General features: G+C 38.8%; 1 protein-coding gene across 9 annotated transcripts in view; it reads left to right on the top strand.

Annotated features, from left to right (window-relative positions):
• Smg6 (SMG6 nonsense mediated mRNA decay factor) overlaps positions 1-24559 on the top strand; it is a 266332-nt gene that overhangs the window by 180627 nt on the left and 61146 nt on the right. The window contains exon 14 of one of the 9 annotated variants that reach the window (XM_074046592.1): positions 9643-22659. The exons of the other annotated variants lie outside the window; for them this stretch is intronic. Within the exon in view, the coding sequence (XP_073902693.1) occupies positions 9643-9684 (42 nt within the window). The 3' untranslated portion in view covers positions 9685-22659. Of the gene's footprint in view, positions 1-9642; positions 22660-24559 lie in introns of those variants that run through there. 9 annotated transcript variants of the gene reach the window in all.

Here is a 24559-nt window from a genome sequence, read left to right as displayed (position 1 = left end):
ATACAGGGAATTTTAAAAAACTAAATTCTCCCAAAAACTAATGAACCAATAAAGAAATGGGCAAGTGAACTAAACAGAACTTTCTCAAATGAAGAAATTCAAATGGCCAAAAAACACATGAAAAAATGCTCACCATCTCTAGCAATGAAGGAAATGCAAATTAAAACCACACTAAGATTCCACCTCACCCCTGTTAGAATAGCCATCATTAGCAACACCACCAACAACAGGTGTTGGCGAGGATGCGGGGAAAAAGGAACCCTGTTACACTGCTGGTGGGAATGTAAACTAGTACAACCACTCTGGAGAAAAATTTGGAGGCTGCTTAAAAAGCTAAACATTGATCTACCATTTGATCCAGCAATACCACTCTTGGGGATATACCCAAAAGACTGTGACACAGGTTACTTCAGAGGCACCTGCACACCCATGTTTATTGCGGCACTATTCACAATAGCCAAGTTATGGAAACAGCCAGGATGCCCCACTACCAACGAATGGATCAAGAAAATGTGGTATCTATACACAATGGAATTTTATGCAGCCATAATGATTAACAAAATGTTATCATTCGCTGGTAAATGGATATAACTGGAGAACATCATTCTGAGTGAGGTTAGCCTGGCCCAAAAGACCAAAAATTGTATGTTCTCCCTCATGCAGACATTAGATCAAGGGCAAACACAACAAGGGGATTGGACTTTGATCACATGATAAAAGCGAGTGCACACAAGGGAAATAGAAAGATAGGTAAGATACCTAAAAAATTAATTAGCATTTGTTGCCCTCAATGCAGAGAAACTAAAGCAGATACCTTAAAAGCAACTGAGAGGGCTGAGGATGTAGCTCAGTGACAGAGCACTTGCCTAGCATGTGCAAAGCCCTGGGTTCAATCCCCAGCACTGCCAAAAACAAAAAAAAAGCAACTGAGGCCAATAGGAGAAGGGGACCAGGAACTAGAGAAAAGGTTAGATCAAGAAGAATTAACCTAGAAGGTAACACACATGCACAGGAAATTAATGTGAGTCAACTCTCTGTATAGCTGTCCCTATGTCAACTAGCAAAAACCCTTGTTCCTTCCTATTATTGCTTATTCTCTCTCTTCAACAAGATTAGAGATAAGGGCAAAATAGTTTCTGCCAGGTATCGAGGGGGTGGGTGGTAAGGGAGGGGGTGGGGGGGAGAAATGACCCAAGCCTTGTATGCACATATGAATAATAAAAAAATATATATATAAAATAACAGATTTGTTGAGATACAATTCATATCCCCCCATCAGGTTCACTCTTTTATAGAAGTTTGTATATTCATTGAGTAGTACAATAATCACTACTAATTCCAGAATATTTTGACCATCTCAAAAAAAAAAAAAAACACCATTTCTGTTGTCACTTCTGTTCTTCCCTGACCCCTGGCAACCACTGATACACTTCCAGTCTCTCTGGATTTGCCTGTTCAGCACATTTCACATGAATGGAACCATATAATTACATGTCCTTCAGGTCTGACTTTTTTTTCACTGTATAGTGTTTTCAAGATTCTTTTTGTAATTCACTCCTTTTTATGACTGAATAATGTTCCACTTTATGGAAATTCCATATTTTGTTTATTCATTCTTTTGCCATTTGGGTTGTTTCTGCTTTTTGATGATTATGAGTAATGTCACTGTGAACATTTGTTTACAAGTTTTTGTGTAGACATGTTTTCATTTTTCTTGAGTATATACCTAAAAGTGAAATTGTTTGGTCATGAAATTAACTTTGTGAGGATATTCTGCATTAGACTGTTTTCTAAAGCTGCTGTGAAATTTTACATTCTCACTAGCAACAAATGTATTAAAGGCTCAATTTCTCAATATCTTTAGCACCACTTGTTATTATCTGTCTTTTTGATTATAGCCATCTTTGTGGGTGTAAAGTGGTATCTTATGGTGGTTTTGATTTGCATTTCTCAGTAACTAATGATGTTAATCATCTTTTCATGTGCTTGTTGGCTGTATGTCTTCTTTTGAGAACTGTTTATTCAAATAGTTTACCTTTTATTGAGATAGGACTTCACCATGTAGGCCAAGTTGGCCTTGAACTTATGATCCTCCTGACTCAGCCTCCCATGCTGGGATTACAGGGGTGTACCACCATGCTTGGCTGAAGTTGTCAATTTTGATGAAGTCCAATTAATCTATTTTTCTTTTGTTATTTGTGTTTTGGTGTTCTAAAGATGTTTTAACAACAACAAAAAAAATAAAACAAAACAAAAAAACAGGCTGGGGGAATGGCTTAGGTGATGAGCGCTTGCCTAATATGTCAAGGTTCCGGGTTCAGTTCCCAGTACGGGACGGGGAAAAAGTAACCAAAAAACAAGAGGATTTATCTTTACTAGTGGAAGTTTCTTCTACCCAAAGAACACATTTTAAGAAAACTATTCTAGCTGAGTCTTGGCAGCTCACACATGTAATCCTAGCTACTCAGGAGGCAGAGATCAGAAGTATAGCAGTTCAAGGCCAGCCCAGGCAAATAGTTCTTGAGACCCTATTTTGAAAATACCCAACACAAAAAAGGGCTGGCAGAGTGGCTCAAGTGGTAGAGTGCCTCCACAGCAAGTATGAGGCTCTGAGTTCAAACCCCAGTGGCATTTAAAAAAATAAGAAAAGAAAAAAAGATATCCGAGATGCAGTGATAATAATTATAGCATTGGCTCCAATTCATTGTAATATAGTGGAGAGGCTCCTTAGAAGATACCAGGGTCAGTCTTCTACCTAATGAAGGCCTGGTTGTCCAGTAGTCTCTGTTTCAGATCATTCCCAGAGTTTTTTCTGTCATGAGACAGTCGCTGTTAAAACTTAACACAGGTGGATGGAATTGGAGAACATCATTCTGAGTGAGGTTAGCCTGGCCCAAAAGACCAAAAATCATATGTTCTCCCTCATATGTGGACATTAGATCAAGGGCAAACACAACAAGGGGATTGGACTTTGAGCACATGATAAAAGTGAGAGCACGAAAGGGAGGGGTGAGGATAGGTAAGACACCTACAAAATTAGCTAGCATTTGTTCCCCTTAACGCAGAGAAAATAAAGCAGATACCTTAAAAGCAACTGAGGCTGATAGGAAAAAGGGACCAGGAACTAGAGAAAAGGTGAGATCAAAAAGAATTAACCTAGAAGGTAACACACACGCACAGGAAATTAATGTGAGTCAACTCCCTGTATGGCTATCCTTATCTCAACCAGCAAAAACCCTTGTTCCTTCCTATTATGGCTTATACTCTCTCTACAACAAAATTAGAAATAAGGGCAAAATAGTTTCTGCTGGGTATTGAGGGGGGGTGCAGAGGGAGGGGGCAGAGTGGGTAGTAAGGGAGGGGGTGGGGGCAAGGGGGAGAAATGACCCAAGCCTTGTATGCACATATGAATAAAAAAAAAAAAAAAAAGGAACACATACTGCGAAAAAATAAATAAATAAAAAATAAAAATTTATTTACTACTAAAAAAAAAAAACTTAACACAGCCAGGCGCCAGTGGCTCACACCTGTAATTCTAGCTACTCAAGAGGCAGAGATCAAGAGGATCTCGGTTTGAAGCCAGCCCAGGCAAAATAGTTTGTGAGGCCCTGTCTCGAAAAAAGCCATCACAAAAAAGGGCTAGTGGAGTGGCTTAAGGTGTAGGCCTTGAGTTCAAACCCCAGTACCACAAAAAAAAAAAAAAAAGCCACTTAACACAGTCTGACTTCTTGCAATTCCCACAAATTGGTTTTAGACAGCTTTTCTCAGAATCACAATCTTTTTTTTTTCTTCTATGCCTGACACACCTTAGTGTACCTGAAATTCTCCTGAAGTTTTCTTTTCTTGAAGCTAAAAATCATTTACCAGGGCAATCAAATCGATTCTTGACCTTCTGTGATGATAGAAACAGTCCATTTCTGCACCATCCCATTCAGTAGCCACTAATGGTATGTGACAAATGGATACTAGAAATGCGTCTAATGAAACTGAAAAACGCTTGCACTGTTTTACCCCCAGAGTTACGAGTCTGAAAGTTTTGGAGGTGGATCCCAGCAATCTTGTTTAACAAGCTCCGTAGGTGATTCCATTTCTCTAGCACTGGAAAGCCAATGTTAGATCTTCAAGGCATTTGTTAAAAGCTGCGCTCAGGCATGGTCTAACCTGCATGGATTTCATCTGGAACCTGTTACGATGGCTTAAAAAAAAGTTTGAATACTGTTATATAGATAACACACTGATTGCATATTATGAAACTAATTATGGAGAATTTTTAAAAAAATGAAGTGCCAGCTGAAGTTTTAAAAAAATAATGGTTAAGGGGACCATCCCACTAAATCTCATACACAGCTGGAATTAGAAGCATGGGCTGTTGATTCTTGGCCTGGTAAGCTTTCCCTCTATCAGGATGTTTCATGAAATAGGCCCCACTGTTTGTTTGACTTGATGTCTCCCAGAAGAGAAAAATCTGGTTCTTTGGAATGTATTTCACCCTTTGGGGGGCATTCCTGCCTGTCTTTCCACTACTACCCCATTGTTAAGGCGCCTCTCTGGTCATACTCACAGCCTTGGGAACATGTCCTTTCTAGGGTTTAATAGACTTCACATATGTAGTTATCTGTTTTTATTATGATTTTTGCCCTCTTGTGCTTGAAACCTAGGAGAGGAGTTGGCTTGTTCTTTTGCTGGCCTTGAGCCAGATGTCATAACTTCAGGCAGTGCCACGCTACATGTCTCCAGCAGTTTGAAATGGAGACCGGGAGTTAGAGATAAGATCAGCAGCTTTAGGTGATGGCATTGTTTCAAATAAACCATGCATGACCCAAAGCTTCCACTTCAAATGGGGAATGAAATTGCTTCATCCTTTGACAGCTTGCTCCATGAAAGAAATTTATCTTCATTTAATTGCTTTAGATCCCAAGAGGCTATATACAGTAATTTCTAGGAGATAATTATATCAAATTTTAAAAATATGTGACTATGGATGTGAATATGCAATGGACAGGGAGGGAAAGGAGTTGGGGGAGGGGTGGAAAAGTTCCTGCTGAACTTTCTGGTAGGTTTCTGTTCTCATTTTGGGAGTCCACTTTGGGTCCTAGACCCAAAATCTCAGAATTTGCTGATTAAGATGCATGCATGATAGTACAACTGTGTGCTACTAGGGTTAAAGCATCTATCTGGTCTACCACTCCTGTAGCAAGGTAATATTTTACTCAGACTCCAGAAATGAGGAGGGGTCAAGCTGGCTGATTGCTTTCTGGCCACATATCTTCATCTAATCTGGCCAGGCCCCATCTGCCTATACTAGGGCCAGAGCCACTAGGGGGTTCCAGTCAGTGGCAGCTGAAAACCAACAAACTTGTTGATTTTAAAACGTGATTATTTTAGATGTTCGGGATAAACTTCCTGTAGATGGGGACAGGCTTCTTAATCTACGCATGTTTGAATTTCCAGTTTTTATTTTCTTGACCTTTATATTTGAAAGAATCTAAGGCTACATTTTGTTGCTTTCACTAGTCACAGCTACTACCAGCTTTTACACCACATCTTTTTTTCTTATTTCTGAAATTCTAAGATTTTTTTTACCCACCTGCTGCTAGATAAGTATATTTCCATGTTGTAATATAACAGCCCGTAGAATGACCCACAGATGTTTTCCAAGTGTGAACACAGTTCTCCGAGGTTATCTCTCACCACTTTTTGTCTGCATATCCCTTTAAGATCACATTCTGAGCATTAAATTGTGAGCTCCATAAGACTTTTCTATAATTGACATCCCAAATGTCTGGTGTGGTGTTAACATATTTCATGAGGGCATGTGAGTTAAGAGCCAGTGAGACATAGCTAAATGACATGGCTTATAGATACTCCTGCCCTAAAGATAATGGAGAACTGACTTGGAGGTGGCAGGGGACTTTTGCATTCTATACTAAGACCAGTGAATACCTAAGCCAGCATGCAGTAGAGGCATGCCAAAATCAATCACAGTGGTCAGACTCAAGCAGAGAATCTGCAAAGCCAAAGACTTCCGTTTCCCATCAGGTTGTATCCAGGTCAAGTCCCATGTGCCTTCTGCTCACAAGAGTCATATTCTAGGTATCCTTTGTCCCTTCATTCTCACTTAACCAGGGTTTGTTATACTTCTTATCTCAGGGGAGAGTGTTGCCTTTTCTTTTAAACTCTTACCCAAGAAACCTGACAGCTGTAATGAGTAAGCCAATTTGCATTTGAGGCATACGAGTATGCCTCTGAGGGAAATCTGCAGCAAGTACTATCACATCATTTGTTGAAGTCACATCAAGGGGTTTTTGAAGGAATTACACTTTTACTCACATATAAAACATAAATGCCTGTGTAGCAGTCTGGAGAGGGTCATCAGGGTCAGGGTGTTTATTCTGCATGTGTTCTTTGAATGAGAAAACATTTCTGTGTATTGTCTCCACCACTGGTGACCTCACCTGGAATATAGCTTTTCTCCTGCTTACCTATCTATGGGCCTGAGAGTAGAAACCTAAGAAAAGTTGGTCAATCCTGAATTGAAATCCATAAATCTGTCCAGGCAGATGAAACAAGCCAGTAAATTGTCTACCACCTGCCCTTCCTGAGATTTGGTCAGCACTGTTAAGAAGTATCAGCTCTTTCATAGAGTAGAGGTTAAATCTCCCACATTATTACTAATAGGTTCTTATCATGAACCTACTAGTTCCTGCGGTTGATTGGTTGCTGAGTTAGCTAGTTAGTTAATTTTGAGATAGAGTCTTACTATCTAGCCCAGACTGGCCTCTAACTGGAAATCCTCCTGCCTCAATCTCTTGAGTGCTGGCATTACAAGCATGTATGCCCAGTGGGTTGCTTATTTAGACAGCTTTTTTTCCAAGAGGCTTTCATGGTGAGTTAGCATAATCCAGGCTGTTCTTCTAGATTGATCTCTCAGAAGCAGAACATTCCTGTTTCTTCTCCTGTTTAGTTAGTAAAAAGGACATGTGAAAATTATATAGGGTACATAGGACTTATCAAGAAGGATAACTAAACTTCTAGTGTCTTTAGACCAAAAGTTATCTTTGGTACATTTTTTGTGAATTTCATGAATCCAGTTATTCTGGTATGTTTATTAAAGTTTGCCCTAGGAAGGTCTATCTGTCTTAGGACTATATGTGTATGAGGGAGGGGTGGTGGCAGTAGATAGTTGTCTGTTCCTTTGAAAGATCATTCCAAATTTTCAAGGGTTTAGGGTCACATTAAGTGAAAGAAAGCATCAGTAAGACAAAAGCAGTTTAGCATAGAAATTGAGGAAAAATGAGATAAATCAGATAGGAATGAAGAAATGATATACAGTCTGCTTCTCTATCTTAGAGCTCATGGTCAGTAACTAGTAATAGTCACTAGCCATTCATCTGTCTAAAATTTAATTAATTAAAATTAAATAAAATTTAAAACTCAGTTCTTGGGTCACCCTACACTCCACATTCCAAGTGGTCAATTGCCACATGAGATTAAAAGCTACCATATTGTCAAACATAGGTATAGAACATTGCCATTATTGCCAGAAGTTCTCTCCATCCAGCTCTGCTTTGTGATAAAGTTGAATATGACTTGATTATTAAGGTTGGGAGTTGAGGAAGGGGCTGGGGAAAACAAAACTGCTGGCCGAAGAATGTAGAGTTTCAGTTAGACAAGAGGAATAATGTCTGGTGACTGTAGGACTGTAGTTAATAATAAAATGTGTATTTCAGGACTGGCAGAGTGGCTCAAGTGGTACAGCAAGCACCTACCTAACAAGCATCAGGCCCTGAGTTTAAAAACCCAGTACCACCAAAATAAATAAATAAATAAATAGAAAATGTATATTTCAAAATAGTTTTTATAAAAAAGTGGACTTTAAGTATTCTCACCACAAAAAAATAGTAAATATATGAGGTACATTAATTAAGTGTTAATTAGCCTGATTTGATCATTCCACAATGTATATATTTATGGAAACAGCAACTTATACCCCATAAATAAAACAATTCTTTCTCTCTCTTTTTTAATTGTTTTTATTATTCATATGTGCATACAAGGCTTGGGAATTCTTTCTCTTTAGGGTATGTGTGTGTGTGTGTTACTGGGGCCTGAACTCCTCAGGGCCTACACCTTGAGCCACTCCACCAGCCCTATTTTTGTGAAGGGATTTTTCAAGATAGGATCTCACAGAACTATTTCCTTGGGCTGGTTTCAAACTGTGATCCTCCTGATCTCTGCTTCCTGAGTAGCTAGAATTACAGGTATGAGTCACTGGCACCTGACTAGAACAATTATTTCTTAATTTAAAATAAAAATTTTTGAGATAAGGTATTGACATGTTGCCCAGGTTCATCTCAAAATCCTGGACTCAAGTGATTCTCCTACTTCAGCCTCCTGAGTAGCTGGGATTATAAGCAAGTACCACTACTGACTTAAAATAAATTTTTTTTTTTTTAAGGCACTGGAGATTGAACCTGGGACCTTGTGCTTGCTGTGCAAGTCCTCTAAGCTATGTTCCAGTTCTTTTGCTTTTAGTTTGTTTTTTAGATAGGATCTCATGCTTTGGCCCAGGCTAGCCTCAGACCACTGGAGCTACTTTTTAAAAGGTCTGGGTAATAATATGGAGGATATAGAGAAGTAGATACTGAGATTTGAATGGCTAAACGCATCTAATTAGGAATAAACCCACATCAGAGGTGTTGGAGTTCAAAGAGAAGAAAATTATAAAATTCCTATTGAAATAATGTAGTAGTGAATTTTGCAGGATACAGTATATTGTCTCCCAGAGTGATTAGTTTTCATGATCTTCTGTAAAGAATTTTTCTGTTCTCACAACAAAATCTCTTTTCCTGTCCTTTTTTCCCCCAATCCTCTTCTTAGTCTGTATCCCTGTTCTTCAACCCTGTTTTTCATTCTGAGAATCTCTCAGATTCTCAGATTCAGTAAAAATCTCACCAGCATTTTGCATATAGTGCTGTTATGATGTGTTGTTTTACTTGATTATCACTATCACTTTATGAAGCACTTCACATTTTATAGGTAGAAAACTATGATTTAAAGAGGCGAATTTATTTGAGACTGTATTTTAATAATAGGTCAGAAACAAGATACATCATGTAGTAATAGGTTTACATGAATATGTACCTCAACCACAGAGGCCTGAACATACAAGGTTTGATTCTCTTGAGTCCAGAGTCCAGAAATAGACAGTCCAGGGCTAGTGTTTAGACTCTAGCACTTGGCTCCTCTAACTTTTCAGACACTCAAGCCCTGTTTGGATATGAAGTGTCCTCTAAAAAAGGCTCATGCAGTGAAGTCTTGGTTCCCAGATGGTGGGGCTATTATCAGTGTGGCTAATACATTGATGAGTTCATATTGAATGGACAATATGGAGTTAAGACTGGAGAAAGAAGGTCACAGGGGATGTGTCTTTGAAGAGTATATCTTGCCACAGCCCATTTCCTGTTTGTCTGTCTCTGCTTCCTGGCTGCTATGAGATGAGCATTTCTGTTGTACCACACCCTTCTGCCATGATGTTCTGCCTCCCCATGGTCCATAACCATACAATCAGCCATTCATAGACTAAAACCTCTGAAGCATGAGCCAAAATAAATCTTTCCTCTTGTAAACTGTTTCTCTCAGGTACTGTTGCCAGTAAAAAAAAGTCAGAGACTAGCTAACTGAAGAAAAGAAATTTCAACTGACAGGTCTGGAGCTCCAAGGTAAGGTGGACCAATTGACCTTGCCATCCCATCTGGTGATGGCATTCTTGCTGGCAGAGCTCCAAAACATAGGTCATCACATGGCAAGTAGCAGGGAATGCATGTGTGTGTGCATGTGTGGTCTCTCTCCCTCTTCTTATAAGACCGCCAGGATTCAGTCATAGGGTCTCCACCCTGATGATCTTATCTAATCCTAATCACTTTCCAATGTTTCCATTTCTACTCACCATAGTCAAATTGTTTACGTCCTCTCATTATCTCACAATGGAGATCAAATTTCAATACATGAAAACTTGAGGGACAGAAACCATATCCAAATGATAGCAGGGACCCATGCCAAGAAGGCTACTTGAGCATCAGTGGACAGCATAGTGAAGGAGAACAGAAAAGGTACCCCTCACATACAATTGAGTTTTGTTTTTGTTTTTAATTCAGGGCCTTGTGCTTGCTATCTAGATATTCTACTACTTAAGCCATCCCCTCCATCCTTTATTTATTTCTTAAGATAGTCTTGTGCTAACTTTGCCTGGGCTGGCCTCAAACCATAGTCCTTCTGTCTCCACCTCCTGGGTAGCTGGGATTATAGGCATGTGCCACCTGCAATACTTTTAAACAGAATTTTTTTCAAGATTTTACATAAAACTTCTATTTATGACTGTTTTAGAAGCCATTTACAGAGAAGGGTATAAACTAGTTGGGCAAAAATGTGTATCCATATAAAAATCAAAGTTCTTTTACTAAAGAAGAGGAGACTGGAATTGGGAGGTAACTCGAAAACTCTGTTCCCACAGATGTTTTGATTTTTGGTCCCATACTTCACTATTTCATATTGTCTCTAATGCTAATGGTGTAGTCATCTAAGTCACTGGGGCTACAATTTTTCCAAGGAATCAAACACAGATTGTGTCTCCTGGGTGAATAATTACAATAAAAGCTACAGTTTATTGAGGTCTTGCTGTGTCCAGGGTGTTATTATAAGAGTGCTGTATGTATTAAAACATTAAGCTGGGGACCAGTGGCTCACTGGCTATAACCCTAGCTACTTGGGAGGCAGAGATCAGGAGGAGTGTGGTTCATGGCCAACCTGGGCAAATAGTTTTCAAGACCTATCTGGAAAATACCCAACACAAAACAAGGCTGGCAAAGTGGCTCAAATAGTAGTGCACCTGCTTAGCAAGCACAAGGCCCTGAGTTCAAACCACAGAGCCACCAAAAAAAAAATTAGTCCTCACAACCATTCTTTGTAGTAGATATGATTATTCTTCATTTTGCATTTAGCTGCAGTACAGAACTGTTAAGTAACTTGCCCAAAGTTATACAAGTAGTAAATGGGAGAATCAAAATTCAAGCCCAGCTCTAGAGCCCATCCTTTAAACTGCTGCTTCTTTATAGGGCCTTTTGAGGAGTGCTATATGTTTGGCCCTCCTAAACTCGGGGGATACATTCCAAGACTTCTACTAGATGCTTGAAACCATGAGTAGTACTGAAGCTTACATACACTTAGTTTTTTCAGTCTGATAACTGAGATGGCTACTAAGTGACTAATGGGTGGGTAGCATATACACCATGGATACACTGGACAAGGGGATAATTCACATCCTGGGCAGGATGGAACAGGCTAGCTGGAGAGTTTCTTACACTGCTCAGAACAGTGTACAGTTTTAATTATGAATTGTTTTTATCTAAAATATTTCCATTTAACATTTTTAGACTGCATTTGTCCTCAGTAACTAAAAAAAAAGTTAAACTAGGATAAGGGATGACTACTGTAGTTGCTTAGAAGTTGATGGTAGCCTTCGCTATTGCCTGGGGGAAGAGCCTTTCAAGTCACCTCTCTGCAGGCATGCACTGCTCTTGGGGATTATTTAAAAGGTGTTCTAAAAGTACATTTGACATGCCTTCTTGTTTTTCCATTTGTTGTCCTCTTTCTTCTGTCCTTCCAGACCTGAAGCTGGGAAAGGAGATTAAGTACATACTTTATTTAGGTTTTTAGAAAGTTCATTTCCTGGAATTCATGTTGAAATTTGCATGAGAAGATTGTTTTGGGTAATAAATTAGGTATCTGTAGAAAATTCAGAGATTCAAAGTTTCTCTATCTTTTTAATAGAAATGTTATTTCCAAACAGAGTTTTTTATTTTCTCTTCCCTCTCATTATCCATGTCCCATGTTCTAGTTCTAGCTGTAGCTGGTAAGATCACCATCCATTTTATCATTCTAAATCTCTTCCCCACAGACACTTAACTTCCTGGAGACCAGTGCTTGAACTTACAGTCCAAGTAGCTTGGACTTCTCTTCAAGAGTCAGACACGTTTCAAGTTACTCTGACAGGCCTGATTTCTGGCATTCATTTAACATTAGATATTTATTGAGCACTTACTATTTGCCAGGTGTACTGTTCAAGATGGTAGGGACTCTACTGAATGAGACAGACACTATCTCTTACCTCTTAGATCTTTTATTCTAGTGAAGGTGAGACAAAGAGCAAACAAGTAAAGAAAGAAGCTAAAGAAATCCAACTTGTGTTAAATACTAGAAAAGAAGTAAAACAGGGCAGTTTGATAAAAGACTAACTGTGGGAGTTTAATCAGTCACATAACTTTGTTCCAACACCTGCTTTGGGCTCCAATTTTACTGTCCTTAAAGGAGAGGGACTGATAGTGGCTAACAGTCATAAATGAACTCTATGCTCTATTCTTGCAGAAACTAGAACTTATTGGTAACTGATCCTAATCTCTACCCAGTTTTACTTTAAAGAAATGATTTTTTTCTTTTGCAGCATTGGGATTTGAACCCAGGACCTTGGACTTGCTAGGTGAACCCTCTACCACTGAACTACATCTCCAGTCCCAAGAAATTACTCTTTTTTTTTTTTTTTGACAGTACTGTGGTTTGAACTCAGGGCTTCCCACTTGCTAGGCAGGTGCTCCTGGGTTGGTGGTATAGCTCAGTATTAGAGTGGTTGTATAACATGCAAGTTCATGGATTTGATTCCCTAGCACCACCAAAAAAGAAAAGAAAAAAAAAAAAAAGAAATTCTTCCTATATGTGTAGTATTGGCCATGTATTTTAATTGTTCACATTGAGTGATATATCAAATTTATCATATTAGCTTCTACATTTGAGTACTTTTCAAATTTTCTGTGATACAACAGTTTTAATTAAAACAAGACCACTAGAGTGCATTTGTTAGTAGATTTATTGTATAGAAATATCAGTTAACCTAATAATAAACCAAAGCTTATAATGTGAGACAGAAGAGTTAACTTTTATCTCTGTACAAGACTTTGTTATTTGATCTTTTAAAAAAAAAAAACCACTTTGTTGTTAGGTAAAATATTACCAAGAATAATTGTAGTTTTACATGCAAGAAAATGAAACTTTGCCTACCCTGAGGTCACAAGGAATATACACCTACATTTTTTCCCATTAAATGTTTTAGTTTTGGCTGGGGATGTAGCTCAGTAGGAGAGTGCTTACCTAGCTAGTGCAAGGCCCTGGGTTCAATCCCCAGAATCACAAAAATATAAAATAAATAAAAGTTGTGGGTTTTCTGTGTACATTTACATCTTTGTTCTGTCTGGCATTTTTTTTTTTGTAAATTGAATTTTCCCATGTATAGGTCAGTTTGTTAGTTCTCTGTTCTGTTCCACTGGTTCAGTGCATAGGCCAGTACCGTCAGTATCACCGTCCTAGTTCTTAGGTCCTTAATACTAGTAGGGAAAGTCTCCCCACCTTCTTTGTATTTTACAGAAGTATCTTGGCTCTTTCTGGGTATGGTGATGCATACCTGCACTTCCAGCACGCAGGCTGAGGGAGGAGGATGGTGATTCCAGGCAAGCCTGGCCTATGTAGCAAAACCCTGTAGTTAAAAGAAAGTAATATCTTAGCTCTTTCTAGCTCTTCTTCCAAATGAAATCAACTTTCCAAATTCCACCAAAAGTTTTATGTGAATTTTGTTTGCAATTGTACTAAATTCAAAGATTAATTTGGGGAGAATTGCCATATTTATAATACTGAATCTTCCCAACCATGAACAAAAATATACTGTTATTTTATTAAGGTCTTCTTTTATGCTCTTTAAGGATGTTTTATAATCTTTTCCATAAAACCCTAGGGCAATTTTCATTCTAATTTGAATATTATATTTTCTAGCTAATTAGTGATGATATGAATATAAATGCTGCGTTTTTCTTTTAATCTTATATCTACCAACATAACTGAAGTATAACAAAAGAAAATCTTAACCTTGTTTCTGACTTAAGGTAATGTTTCTAAGCATGGTGGGACATACCTGTAATACCAGCACTCGATAGGCCAAGACAGGAAGGTCAAGATTTGGAGGCCATCCTGCTGGTGTACACAGCAAGATTCAGTCTTTAAAAAAAAACAACAAATAATGCTTCTAAAATTGCATCATTACATCTGATTTTTGATATCTTGATAGATTTCTGATGAATATCTTTTATCAGATTAAGGGGTATTCCATTCTATTCCTAGTTTACTGAAGTTTTTTGTTTGTTTGTTGTTTTTAGTGGCACTGGGGTTTAAACTCAGGGCCTCACACTTGCTAGACAGTTGCTCTACACTTGAGCCACTCCACCAGCTTCTGAGGCTTTTTTTTTTAATCATAAATAACTGAGGCCTGAATATTAAGTATTTTTTCTTCTGTTGATGATTACATAGATTTTTCTTAACCTGTTAATATGAGAATAAATATATTAATAAATTTCTAATGTAGAACTCATATCCTTCCTAATGTGGTGTGTGTGTGTGTGTGTGTGTGTGTGTGTGTGTTTTGTTGGATTTTTTGTTGTTTGTTTTTTGTTTTGGGGGCACTGTTGATGATCAACCCAGGGCTTTGTACATGTAGGCAAGTGCTTTACCATTGACCTATGTATCCCCAGCCCAGCCTAATATATTCTTTCATTCCCAACCTTCCTCCAAAATGAGCATATTCTTGACTCATAGTGACTTGTTTTTCACTCACTTTTCTTAAGTGTTTTTTAATCTGCTGCCTTGCAGGGAGACTGGGGGGTGGGAGGGAGGACTGGGGTTTGAACTCAGGGTCACGCTTACAAAGCAGATACTCTACCACACCTCTGAACCATTTTGCTCTGGCTATTTTAGAGATGGGATCTTGCAAATTGTTTACCCCATATGGCCTTAAACAGGGATCCTCCTGATCTCAGCCCTTTCAAATAGGGGCTGAGATTATAGGTGTGAGCTACTGGCTCCTGGCTCTACATGCCATTTATTCTTTCTGAACATATTATTTGAACAATAGCTGTGTTTGTTGCACTATTCATTATGCTGGGGTAGTACAGAAGAGGAACTTGGAACCAGTTCCAAGCATGCTGCACTAAAAGGACAACCCTACCTCAGTGGAGAGTTGTGGGAAATAATGTTAGAAGGTAACTGAGATCTCATTGTGATCGACCAGGCTCCTTGGACCGTATCGGGCAGAACAATTTAAGGACTTAGGGAATGACATACAGAAATGGGATATAAAGGGCTAATCTGATTAGCTCTGTTTAGGAGGAGAAAAACAGTAAAGGCAAGAGATCAGTTAGACAGCAGCTGCAATATCTGAGCTTGCAGTGATGAGAACCTAGTTTAGACTGACTACAAAAGAATAACAGGAGTGGAAGGGATGGATATGAGAGCAGCATCACAGTGTTGCTTAGTGTTTATTTAAATAAAAAGAAGTATGGACAATCTGTACTTAACTGTGAGACTAAATAGCTAAAAAAAATTGGGTTCCTGGTAATTAAAATGGGAAAGATGAAAAAGCCTTCGGAAAATGTATTAGTTAACTTTTCTTGCTGTTGTGACAAAGCACCTGATATAAACAACTTAAAGAAATAAGGATCTATTTTGGTTTCAGTCTTTGGTCACTTGGCTTCATTGACTTGGGCAGAACATTGTAGCAGAGGGACAGTATGGCATGAGCTGTTCATCTCATGACAGTCAGGAAACAGAGAGTGAGACAGGAAGGAGCCAGGGATAAGATACTCTGAAGGACCTGCCCTAGGGGCCTACTTCCTCCAGCTAGGCCCCAAAGTTTACAGAACCTCCCAAAACAGTGCCACCAGTTAGGGACCTAAGCCTTAACACATGAACCTGTAGGGAACATTTTCTGTGTTCAAACCACAACAGGAATGAACTTGTTTAAGGGTGGAAACTCCTAAGGGGATGGTGACCAACTCTAAACAACATCCAGGATATTACCATAAATAGATCAGCAAATGACTTTTGGTGATGGGGTGAAAATACCTTCTCGAAGGCAATATAATGTAGGGGTAAAAAGAACACAAAGTGAAAGAGTGTGGATCCCAGCCCCACTTACAGGACTGTGGGTCTTAATTTTACACCTAAGAAAAAGGAATAACACCACCACTCCAGTTTGTTTTTTTCTTTTTTTAATTTTATTTTATCATTTTTACACTTATTTACATGTCTATACATTATTTGGGGCACCTCACCCTTCCAGTTTGTTTTAAATATCAAATAAATAGCATTTGTGAAATATTTACAGTATTAGAGGGATTCACACTGGCTAAAGATGCTGTTAGAATAATGAGTAGGCAGGATAATGGTAACCAAATAAGTCTTCTGGAGGCAACATAAAGATGGTTCTACTGAAATCAGGATCAGGTGGTTTTTTAATATACCTCTAGAGTGGTGCTATCCAATATAACCTTTGTTGATGGAAATGTTCTACTCTACACTATCCAGTATGGTAGCTACTAGCCACATGTAGCTTTTGAATACTTGATAAATGTGGCAGATGAGGAAATGATTTTTTAAATTGTGATAAAATATACATAACATGAAATTTACCATTTTAACCATTACAATTCAGTGGTATTAAATACATTGACAATGTTGTGCAAACATTACCACTATCCATTTTCAGAACTATAATCACTCCAAACAGAACTCTACCTATTAAACAGTAATTCCCCCATTCCTCCCACCTCCCTAATCCCTGGATCACTTGAGCTCAAGAGTTTGAGAATAGCCTGACCAACATAGTGAGACCTGTCTCCAAAAAAAAAAAAACAAAATCATCATGTTGTAGCATGTATTAGAAGTTCATTTTTTATGGATGAGTTGTATTTCATATTTTATACACACATGCATATCACATTTTGTTTCTTCATCTATTGATAGACACCTGGGTTGTTTCCGCCTTTTGGCTATTATGAATAATAGTGCTATGAATATTAATATATAAGCATATATTTGAGTCCTTGCTTTTAGTTCTTTTGGGTATGTACCTAAGAGTAGGATTGATGAATTTTGTCATAATTCTCTGTTGAACTTTTTGAGGAACCACCAAACCATTTTCTGCAGAGCTAGGGTGTTTTATATTCCCACTAACAATGAACAAAAGTTAGTTTTTTTCGTATCTTCACCAACACTCATTAACTTTGTGTTTTTCTTTAAAAAAAAAAAGTGTCCATTCCAGTGAGCATGAAGTAGTATATCATTGTGGTTTTGTATAACTAATGATGTTGAGAATCTTCTTGTGTGCCTATTCTTTCGGGTCCTTTGCCTGTGTTTTGTTTGCAGTGCTGGGGATCAAACCCAGGGCCTTGTTCTTGCTATTTAAGTGCTCTACCACTGAGCTATGTCTCTAGCCCTTGTTTTTTTGAAACCAGAGTCTCATTGTGTAGCTCAGGTTAGCATAGAATTCATGTTCCTCCTGGCTCTGCCTTCCTAGTGCTAGGATTACAGGTGTACACCATCACACCTGGTGCCCTTTGCCTGTGTTTTAGTTGGATTGTTGAGGTTTTTTGTTGTTGAGTTGTAGATGTTCATTACATATTTTAGATATCAATCTCTTACCAGACATAAGATTTGCAAATATTTTCTCCTGTTCAGTAGACTGTCTTTTCACTCTCTTGCTCTAGTATCCTTTGATGAATAAAAGTTTTTAATTTTGATAAAGTCCTGTGTATTTATTTTTTATTTTACTGCCTGTGCTTTCAGTGTCATAATGAAGAAATCATTGCTAAATCCAATGTCATGAAGATTTCTCCCTATGTTTTCTTTAAGATGTTTCAAATCTAGTTCTTTGATCTGTTTTGAGTTGATTTGTTTGTTTGTTTTGCAGTACTGGGGCTTGAACTCAGGGCCTACACCTTGAACCACTCACCAGCCCTTTTTTTTTTTTGGTGATGTGTTTTTTCACAATAGGGTCTTGCAGATTATTTGCCTGGGCTGGCTTAGAACCAAGAGCCTCCAGACCTCTGCCTCCTGAGTAACTAGGATTATAGGCGTGAGCCACCGTGCCCAGCCTTGAGTTGATTTTTTTTAATGTGGTATTAGGTAAGGATCTAATTAGCTATCCAGTTTTCCCAGAATCATTTGTTTAAAAGGGTGTCCTTTCCCTTTTGGCACCATTGTCAAAAATGAACTGAAAATCTATATGTGGGGGATTATTTATGGGCTCTCTATTCTATTTCATTGAACATCATGTCTTTTCTTGTATCAGTACCACATGGCTTTATTACTTTAGTTTTTTATAGTAAGTTTTGAAATCAGAAAGTGTGACTCTCCAACATTTTTGTTTTTCGAGGACTATTTGGGGGCTCTTGAAAACCAGTATGAATTTTCTTTTTTTTTTTTTTTTTTGGCAATACTGGAATTTGAATTCAGGGCCTTTCACTTGCTAGGTAAACATTCTACCGTTTGTGCTGTCATATCCCAGACCCGAATTTTAGGATATGTATTTTTTATGTTTCTGCAAAAAAAATGTTATTGTGATTTTGATAGGATTGCATTGAATCTGTAGATTACATTGGATAGTATGTCATTTTAACAATAGTAAGTCTTCCAAACCATGAATATGGGATGTCTTTTAGAACTGACTTTTTCTTTTCTTTTCTTGTTTTTCTTTCTTTCTTTTTTTTTTTTTTAGACAGGGACTCATTATGTGACCCACCCTGGTCTCAAATTCTCAGTCCTCCTGCTTCAGCCTTCCAAGTACTGTGATTACAGACATGTGCCACCATACCTGGTGGTATTAGGAATTGAACTGAGAGTCTTGTACATGCTAGTCAAGGTGCCTCTGAGCTGCATCTCCAACCCCTGAATTTTTAATTATGCTTAATTTTAAGCTATTGGCCATCCTGTTAGAGAGCACTGCCCTAAAGAATCATCCTCAGATAAGCTTTTCTTCCTAAAATATTAAGCAGTGGTGACATCTATAGAGTCCTTGTAGTATCTGAATGATCACTGGTCTCAGGATGAATGGGTTATATGAAATGCATGGTTAGAAGGACCTAAATATGAGGGGCTTATGTCCTTCTAAGTGCTCTCTGTCTCTAGAAGATAAGAGGTGGCTATATGTCTTGCTGCCCCCGATCATGTCTCCTCCATTTTTCTTTTGAATTAAATTTGAATTAAATTGAATTGAATTTTCTCAGAATTAAAGAGAACCTATTGTTTTAAGTGGGCTTTTTAACTTGTTCAGTTGTTTTGTTGGTTGTTTTTTGAGACACTATGTAGCTCGATCCTCCTGCCTCCACCTCCTGAGTGATGGGATTATAGATGTGTACTACCATGCCCAGCTAAGCAATTGCCTTAAAAAAAATTTTTTTAAACCCTAAAGGCCAATTCTGTCTATGATAGAATTGGAAGTCTATTTTCATAGAAGCAGTCTGTGATGTCCAAAATAGGACAAGTGTTTTAAAAGAAATTCCTTGTTCAAATGAAGATGGTTATTTTACATTTATGCCTTGTTTACTATTCTTATGTTGTTCTTATTGGCATGCAGGAAGCTCATAAAATAGGATCACTGACCCAGGCATAAACTCAAGACCCTATTTGAAAAATAACAAAAACAAAAAGGGCTGGGCATGGCTCAAGTAGCAGAGAACCTGCCTATCAAGTACAAGGCCTTGAGTTCAAGCCCTAGTACTGCCCCTCCCCCCAAACACCCTCCCACAAAAAAAGTCTTAAGAGATCCCTGTACTTTAGCAACAAAAAATGAAAGACAAACTCTCTAAATAATTAAACCAGGAAATTCTTCTTCAGTGTCACTCTCTTTTCTGCCAGGTAAAAAGTAATGATAGCATACATAAGAGCTGTATACCTGGTGCTGTTCACAGCAGTGTCCCTGCTGCTCCCCTCCCTAGCATGTCTATAAAGACTTTCTAAGGAGATCTGCAGATCTTCTCAGAGTAAAGGAGGAAACAGGAAAGCTTAACAAGTAAAAAGGGAGTCCTAAAACCTAGAGGCTGTCAAATACAGCTCTGCCAGAAGAAGGTGCCGTTGGCCTTGGACAACCAGAAGGCAGAGGGTCTGTCATTTTTTATATTAATGCTCTGTTAATGACTCTCCTGTAGAGAAGCCCACCAATCTACTTTAGGCCAGAAATGGAACTCTACATCAGCTTCTGCAAAGAAACTGGAATATTCCTTGTGCTTTCAGAATTTGACTAGCCCAGCAGCTAGTCAGTTCCCTAAAAATTATTTCTGCACCTTACTACCTTGTTCTCCTCTCTTTATGCAAAGATAATTCTTTATTGCAGTATTTGGGTTTTCCCCCACACCATAGTTGATCTATCACCATGCTACCAAAATGCCTGTGCTAACACTTGGATGTTCTGGTGTCAGAATCTAGAAGTGTCCCAACTGCCCCACCCAGCCTCACCCAGCCTCCTCAGCCCTCTCCACTCTTCTGCATTGTTGTGCTGGAATGGTGTTCCTCTTGGTTTTCAGCATGTGCAGTCTGCTTTGGGTGGAGCCTTGAGCTGTTCGCAGGAGTGCTGGTAATGTCTGGACTTCAGTGGTGCCAAAGGCAAAAAGTTGGCTTCTTCTCAGTTTAAAGCACATATTTGGATTGCTGGGGCAGTATTAGATGGAGGGTGGGGTGACCAAATACCACACTCTTCCTACAGTGTTTTCAGGAAATGATTATAAAGCAACTTTAAGTGCGAATGAAGTCAAAAGAATGGATTGGCATTCACACCCCCTTCCCCAAGAAAATACAACAACAGATGAAAACACACACACACGCTCTCTTCTGGACTCCATTCAAGATCCACACCCTTATTGTTCTGCTAGGCTTAACTTTGGGGCTATTTCAGAGCAAAGAACCTTTTTTTTTTTTTTTACTATCTCTATACTCTTTCCTGGAGAAGAACTCCAGTAGTCTTCTGAATGAGAGTCTTCTGAACAGAGTTGAACTTTTCCTGTAGGCAAACTGCGAATCCCTCTTCCCTTTCTGCTCTTCCTCCAAGAAGAGTGTGGACAGGGGGTGGGTAGCTATTATCCACGTTGAATCTTGGTAGATATCCAGTACGAAGATTCAATTCTCAAATAGGGACTAGATTTCAGACTGATAGTAAAATTGTTTAGAGTCAGTTGTCAGTTTTCTAACTGCTTGCTTCCCTTGCACTGCCTTTTGCCTAGTACTACCATGAGGCTTAAGCCATTTGGTTCTTACAGATATTATTTGGAGTCTGCTGAAGTCAGAGATTTTGCTGTACAGTGCATAGTACCCCTGAGTCTGCTCCTCCCCTCTTAGCAGCTGTTTGCCACTAACCGAGGTGGCGACTGAGCCTCTGTGTGTGGCCAGTCAGTGACAAGCCTCCCACCCGGGCCTGGGGAAGCCCTCAGCCAGTGTGGTTCCTGTGGCAGCAGCCATACACGCCAGAGCTCCTCATACCTTCAGGGCTGTGGTGTAACAGCCAGCTTTATGTGGTGGCGTTGTTTAGTGTTGGTTGACTTGACTTCTCTATCCCCACCCTCTGTGTTTAAGGGAATTTGGTCATCGCCCAATAGTGAAAAAGCTGGCATTTGTAGAGAGTGGCTTCCTGTGCCTTTCTTGTAGTAGAGTCAAGACCACCTTCTATATCTCTTCTGCCTACCCGTGTGGCAAAGATGAAGGACCCCTCTGCACTCAGCCTCCTGCTGTGGAGTTTCAAGTTGGCTAAGATCAGGACCAGACTATCTGCCAGGTTATCTGCCCAGATAAACATTTGTTGTTACTGGACATGTTTCAGCTGCTCTGGCTGGTCCCACTTCACCTTTAGTTTCTCCAGGTTTTAGGTGAGTATGTGGGGCTGACATCCAGGCACAGAGCTGCTGGAGTCTGAGCTATGTGACAGGCCACTTGTGAGTTAGTTTTGACATTGCCCTCTCCCAACCCACTGCCAGAGCCAAATGTGTATCTCTTGTTTCCAGTCCTCCCTCCTGGGTATTGATACCCTCTACATTTTCAATTAGGACTTTGGGGATTTATAAAAAAGGCAATATTATGAGGCAAACAGCCAGTGACCTCTTTTAGGTGGCATAGCCAGCATTCTGACACTACTTTCCTTTAGCATGTCTGCCCTAACAGCTCATGAGTCTGCTATTTATGAAGGTGACATGGATAGCAGCAGATTTTCTATTTTTAATCCAACTATGGTCATATCCAGTGCCCATTGAGTTTTTTTATAATTGATTTTCCAACATTTTATTATATAGCAAAGTTGAATTTTATAGTGAGCTCACTTATGCCAGAAATCTATACTCTGTCATTCTTGTTTTATTATACTTGCCTTATCATATTATTTCTCTATCCACCCATCCATCCATCCTTTTTTATTATTTGAATGTATGTCATCTTTCTCATAATCCTTCAGCATGCAAATACACCATTGATTTCCATATTTGTTAATTGTTTGAGGTAAAATCCAGTGAAATGCAGAAATATTAAATGTACCTTTGCTAAGTTCTAACAAATGTATGCACCTGTGTAAAAAACTATCATGCTCCCTCACCTCCAACTCTACCACCAACAGTAATCTCTTGTAATTTTTTCCATCGTAGATTAAATTGCTTGTTTTAAAACCTCATATAGGGGCTGGTGGAATGGCTCAAGTGATAGAGTGCCTGCCTAGCAAGCATGAGGCCCAAACCCCAGTGCCACGAAAAAAAAAAAAAATATATATATATATATATATATATATATATTTTTTCACCTCAAGGTGAAGGCCCTGAGTTCAAGCCCCAGTACTGCAAAAAAATAAATAAATAAAACTTCATATAATTGAAATAATATATATATTCTTGAGCAAGACATTTCTTTGAGCATAATCTTATTGAGATTCCTTCATTTTGTTACATGTATGAATAGGTTGTTCCTTTTTATTGCAGAAAAGTATTCTATTTTATGAATATGTCACAGTTTATCCATTCTCCGATAGATAGACATCTAGGTTTTTTCCAGTTTGTAGGTATTATGAATAAATGTGCTTTGAGGAACATCTTTGCTTTAAGTTTGTCAATTATGGATAAAGTTGCTATCAATATTTGTGTATAAATTTTTGTGGGGTTGTATGTTTTCAACTCATTTGTATAAATACCAAAAAATTTAATTGGTAGCTTGTATGATAAGACTGCTTTGTAAGAAACTACTGGACTGGGATATAGTTCAGTAGTAGAAGCATGCATGCTTAGCAAGTGCATGGCCCTGAGTTTGGTCCCCAGCACCCAAAAAATAAAAAAATGAAAAGGTGGCTCAAAGCCAAGTCCAGTGTACGCTGGTGATCCCAGCTCTACTCAGGAGGCTTAGTCAAGAGGATCGCTTGAGCCCAGAAATTCAAGGCCAGCCTTGGGTAACATAGCAAGATTCTGTCTTTAAAAAGAAGAAGGAGGATGGGAGAAAGGAAGAAATGAATGAACTGCTAAAAACTATCTTGGGCTGGCAGAGTGGCTCAAGTGGTAGAGCACCTACCTAGCAAGCGTGAGGCCCTGAGTTCTAACCACGGTATGCTAAAAACCACCACCACCACCACCACCAACAAAACTGTCTGTACCTTTTTGCGTGAATGAACATTCCTATTGCTACATTAACTCACCAGCATTTGGTGTTATCCATATTTTGCATTTTAACCATTTGGTAGGTGTGTAGTACTATCTGGATGTTTAAATTTGCAATTCCCTATGACTTATGGTGTTAAGCATCTTTTCATATGCTTATTACTTGCCTTTAGTGAGGTATCCTGATATTTTGCTTGTGTGTGTGTGTGTGTGTGTGTGTGTGTGTGTGTGTGTGGTGTGTGTGTGTGTGTGTGTGTGTGTGTGTGTGTGTGTGTGTGTGTGTGAGTGTGTGTGAGTGTGTGTGTTTGTTGCTGGGAATTGAACCCAGGGTCTCATTCATGCTAAGCATGTACTCTCTAACTAAGCTACATTCCAAGCCCCATTCATTTTAAATTGTTTTCTTATTGTTAAGTTTTAAGAGCCACTGATAGGTTTTTAGTTTCTTTAGCTTTGGTTTGGTTTTTTGAGGCAGGGTCTCCTTTTGTGGCCCAGGCTGGCCTGGAACTCTCTATACAGCCCAAACTGGCCTCGAACTTTTGATCCTCCAACCTCTGCCTCCTGAGTAAAGGGATTACAGGTGTGTACTATCTGTATTGTATCACCTGACTGTATTGATAGATTTTTTAAAGCATTAAAAACAATCTTGTATACTTAAAAACATCCTATTTGCTGGAATGGATTTGCTAATAGTTTGTAAATATCCTTGTAGCCTACCTTTGAGTTATTTTGTCCTTGTTCAGTGACTTGGTAAGTGCAACCTCTGCCCATTTTCTGAAAGACTTTATATAATACTGGAGTCAATTCTTCCTTAAATGTTTGCTAAAGCCGGGCACCGATAGCTCATGCCTATAATCCTAGCTACTTAGGAGGCAGAGATCAGGAGGATTTTCACTCAAAGCCAGCCCAGGCAAATAGTTTGTGAGACCCTATCTCAAAAAACCCATCATAAAAAAGGGCTGTTAGAGTGGCTCAAGGTGAAAGCCCTGAGTTCAAACCCCAGTACTGCAAAAAATAAT

The sequence above is a fragment of the Castor canadensis genome, chromosome 11 (assembly GCF_047511655.1).
Source record: "Castor canadensis chromosome 11, mCasCan1.hap1v2, whole genome shotgun sequence".
Classification (NCBI taxonomy): Eukaryota; Metazoa; Chordata; class Mammalia; order Rodentia; family Castoridae; genus Castor; species Castor canadensis.
This window is presented reverse-complemented; position numbering and strand designations above follow the sequence as displayed.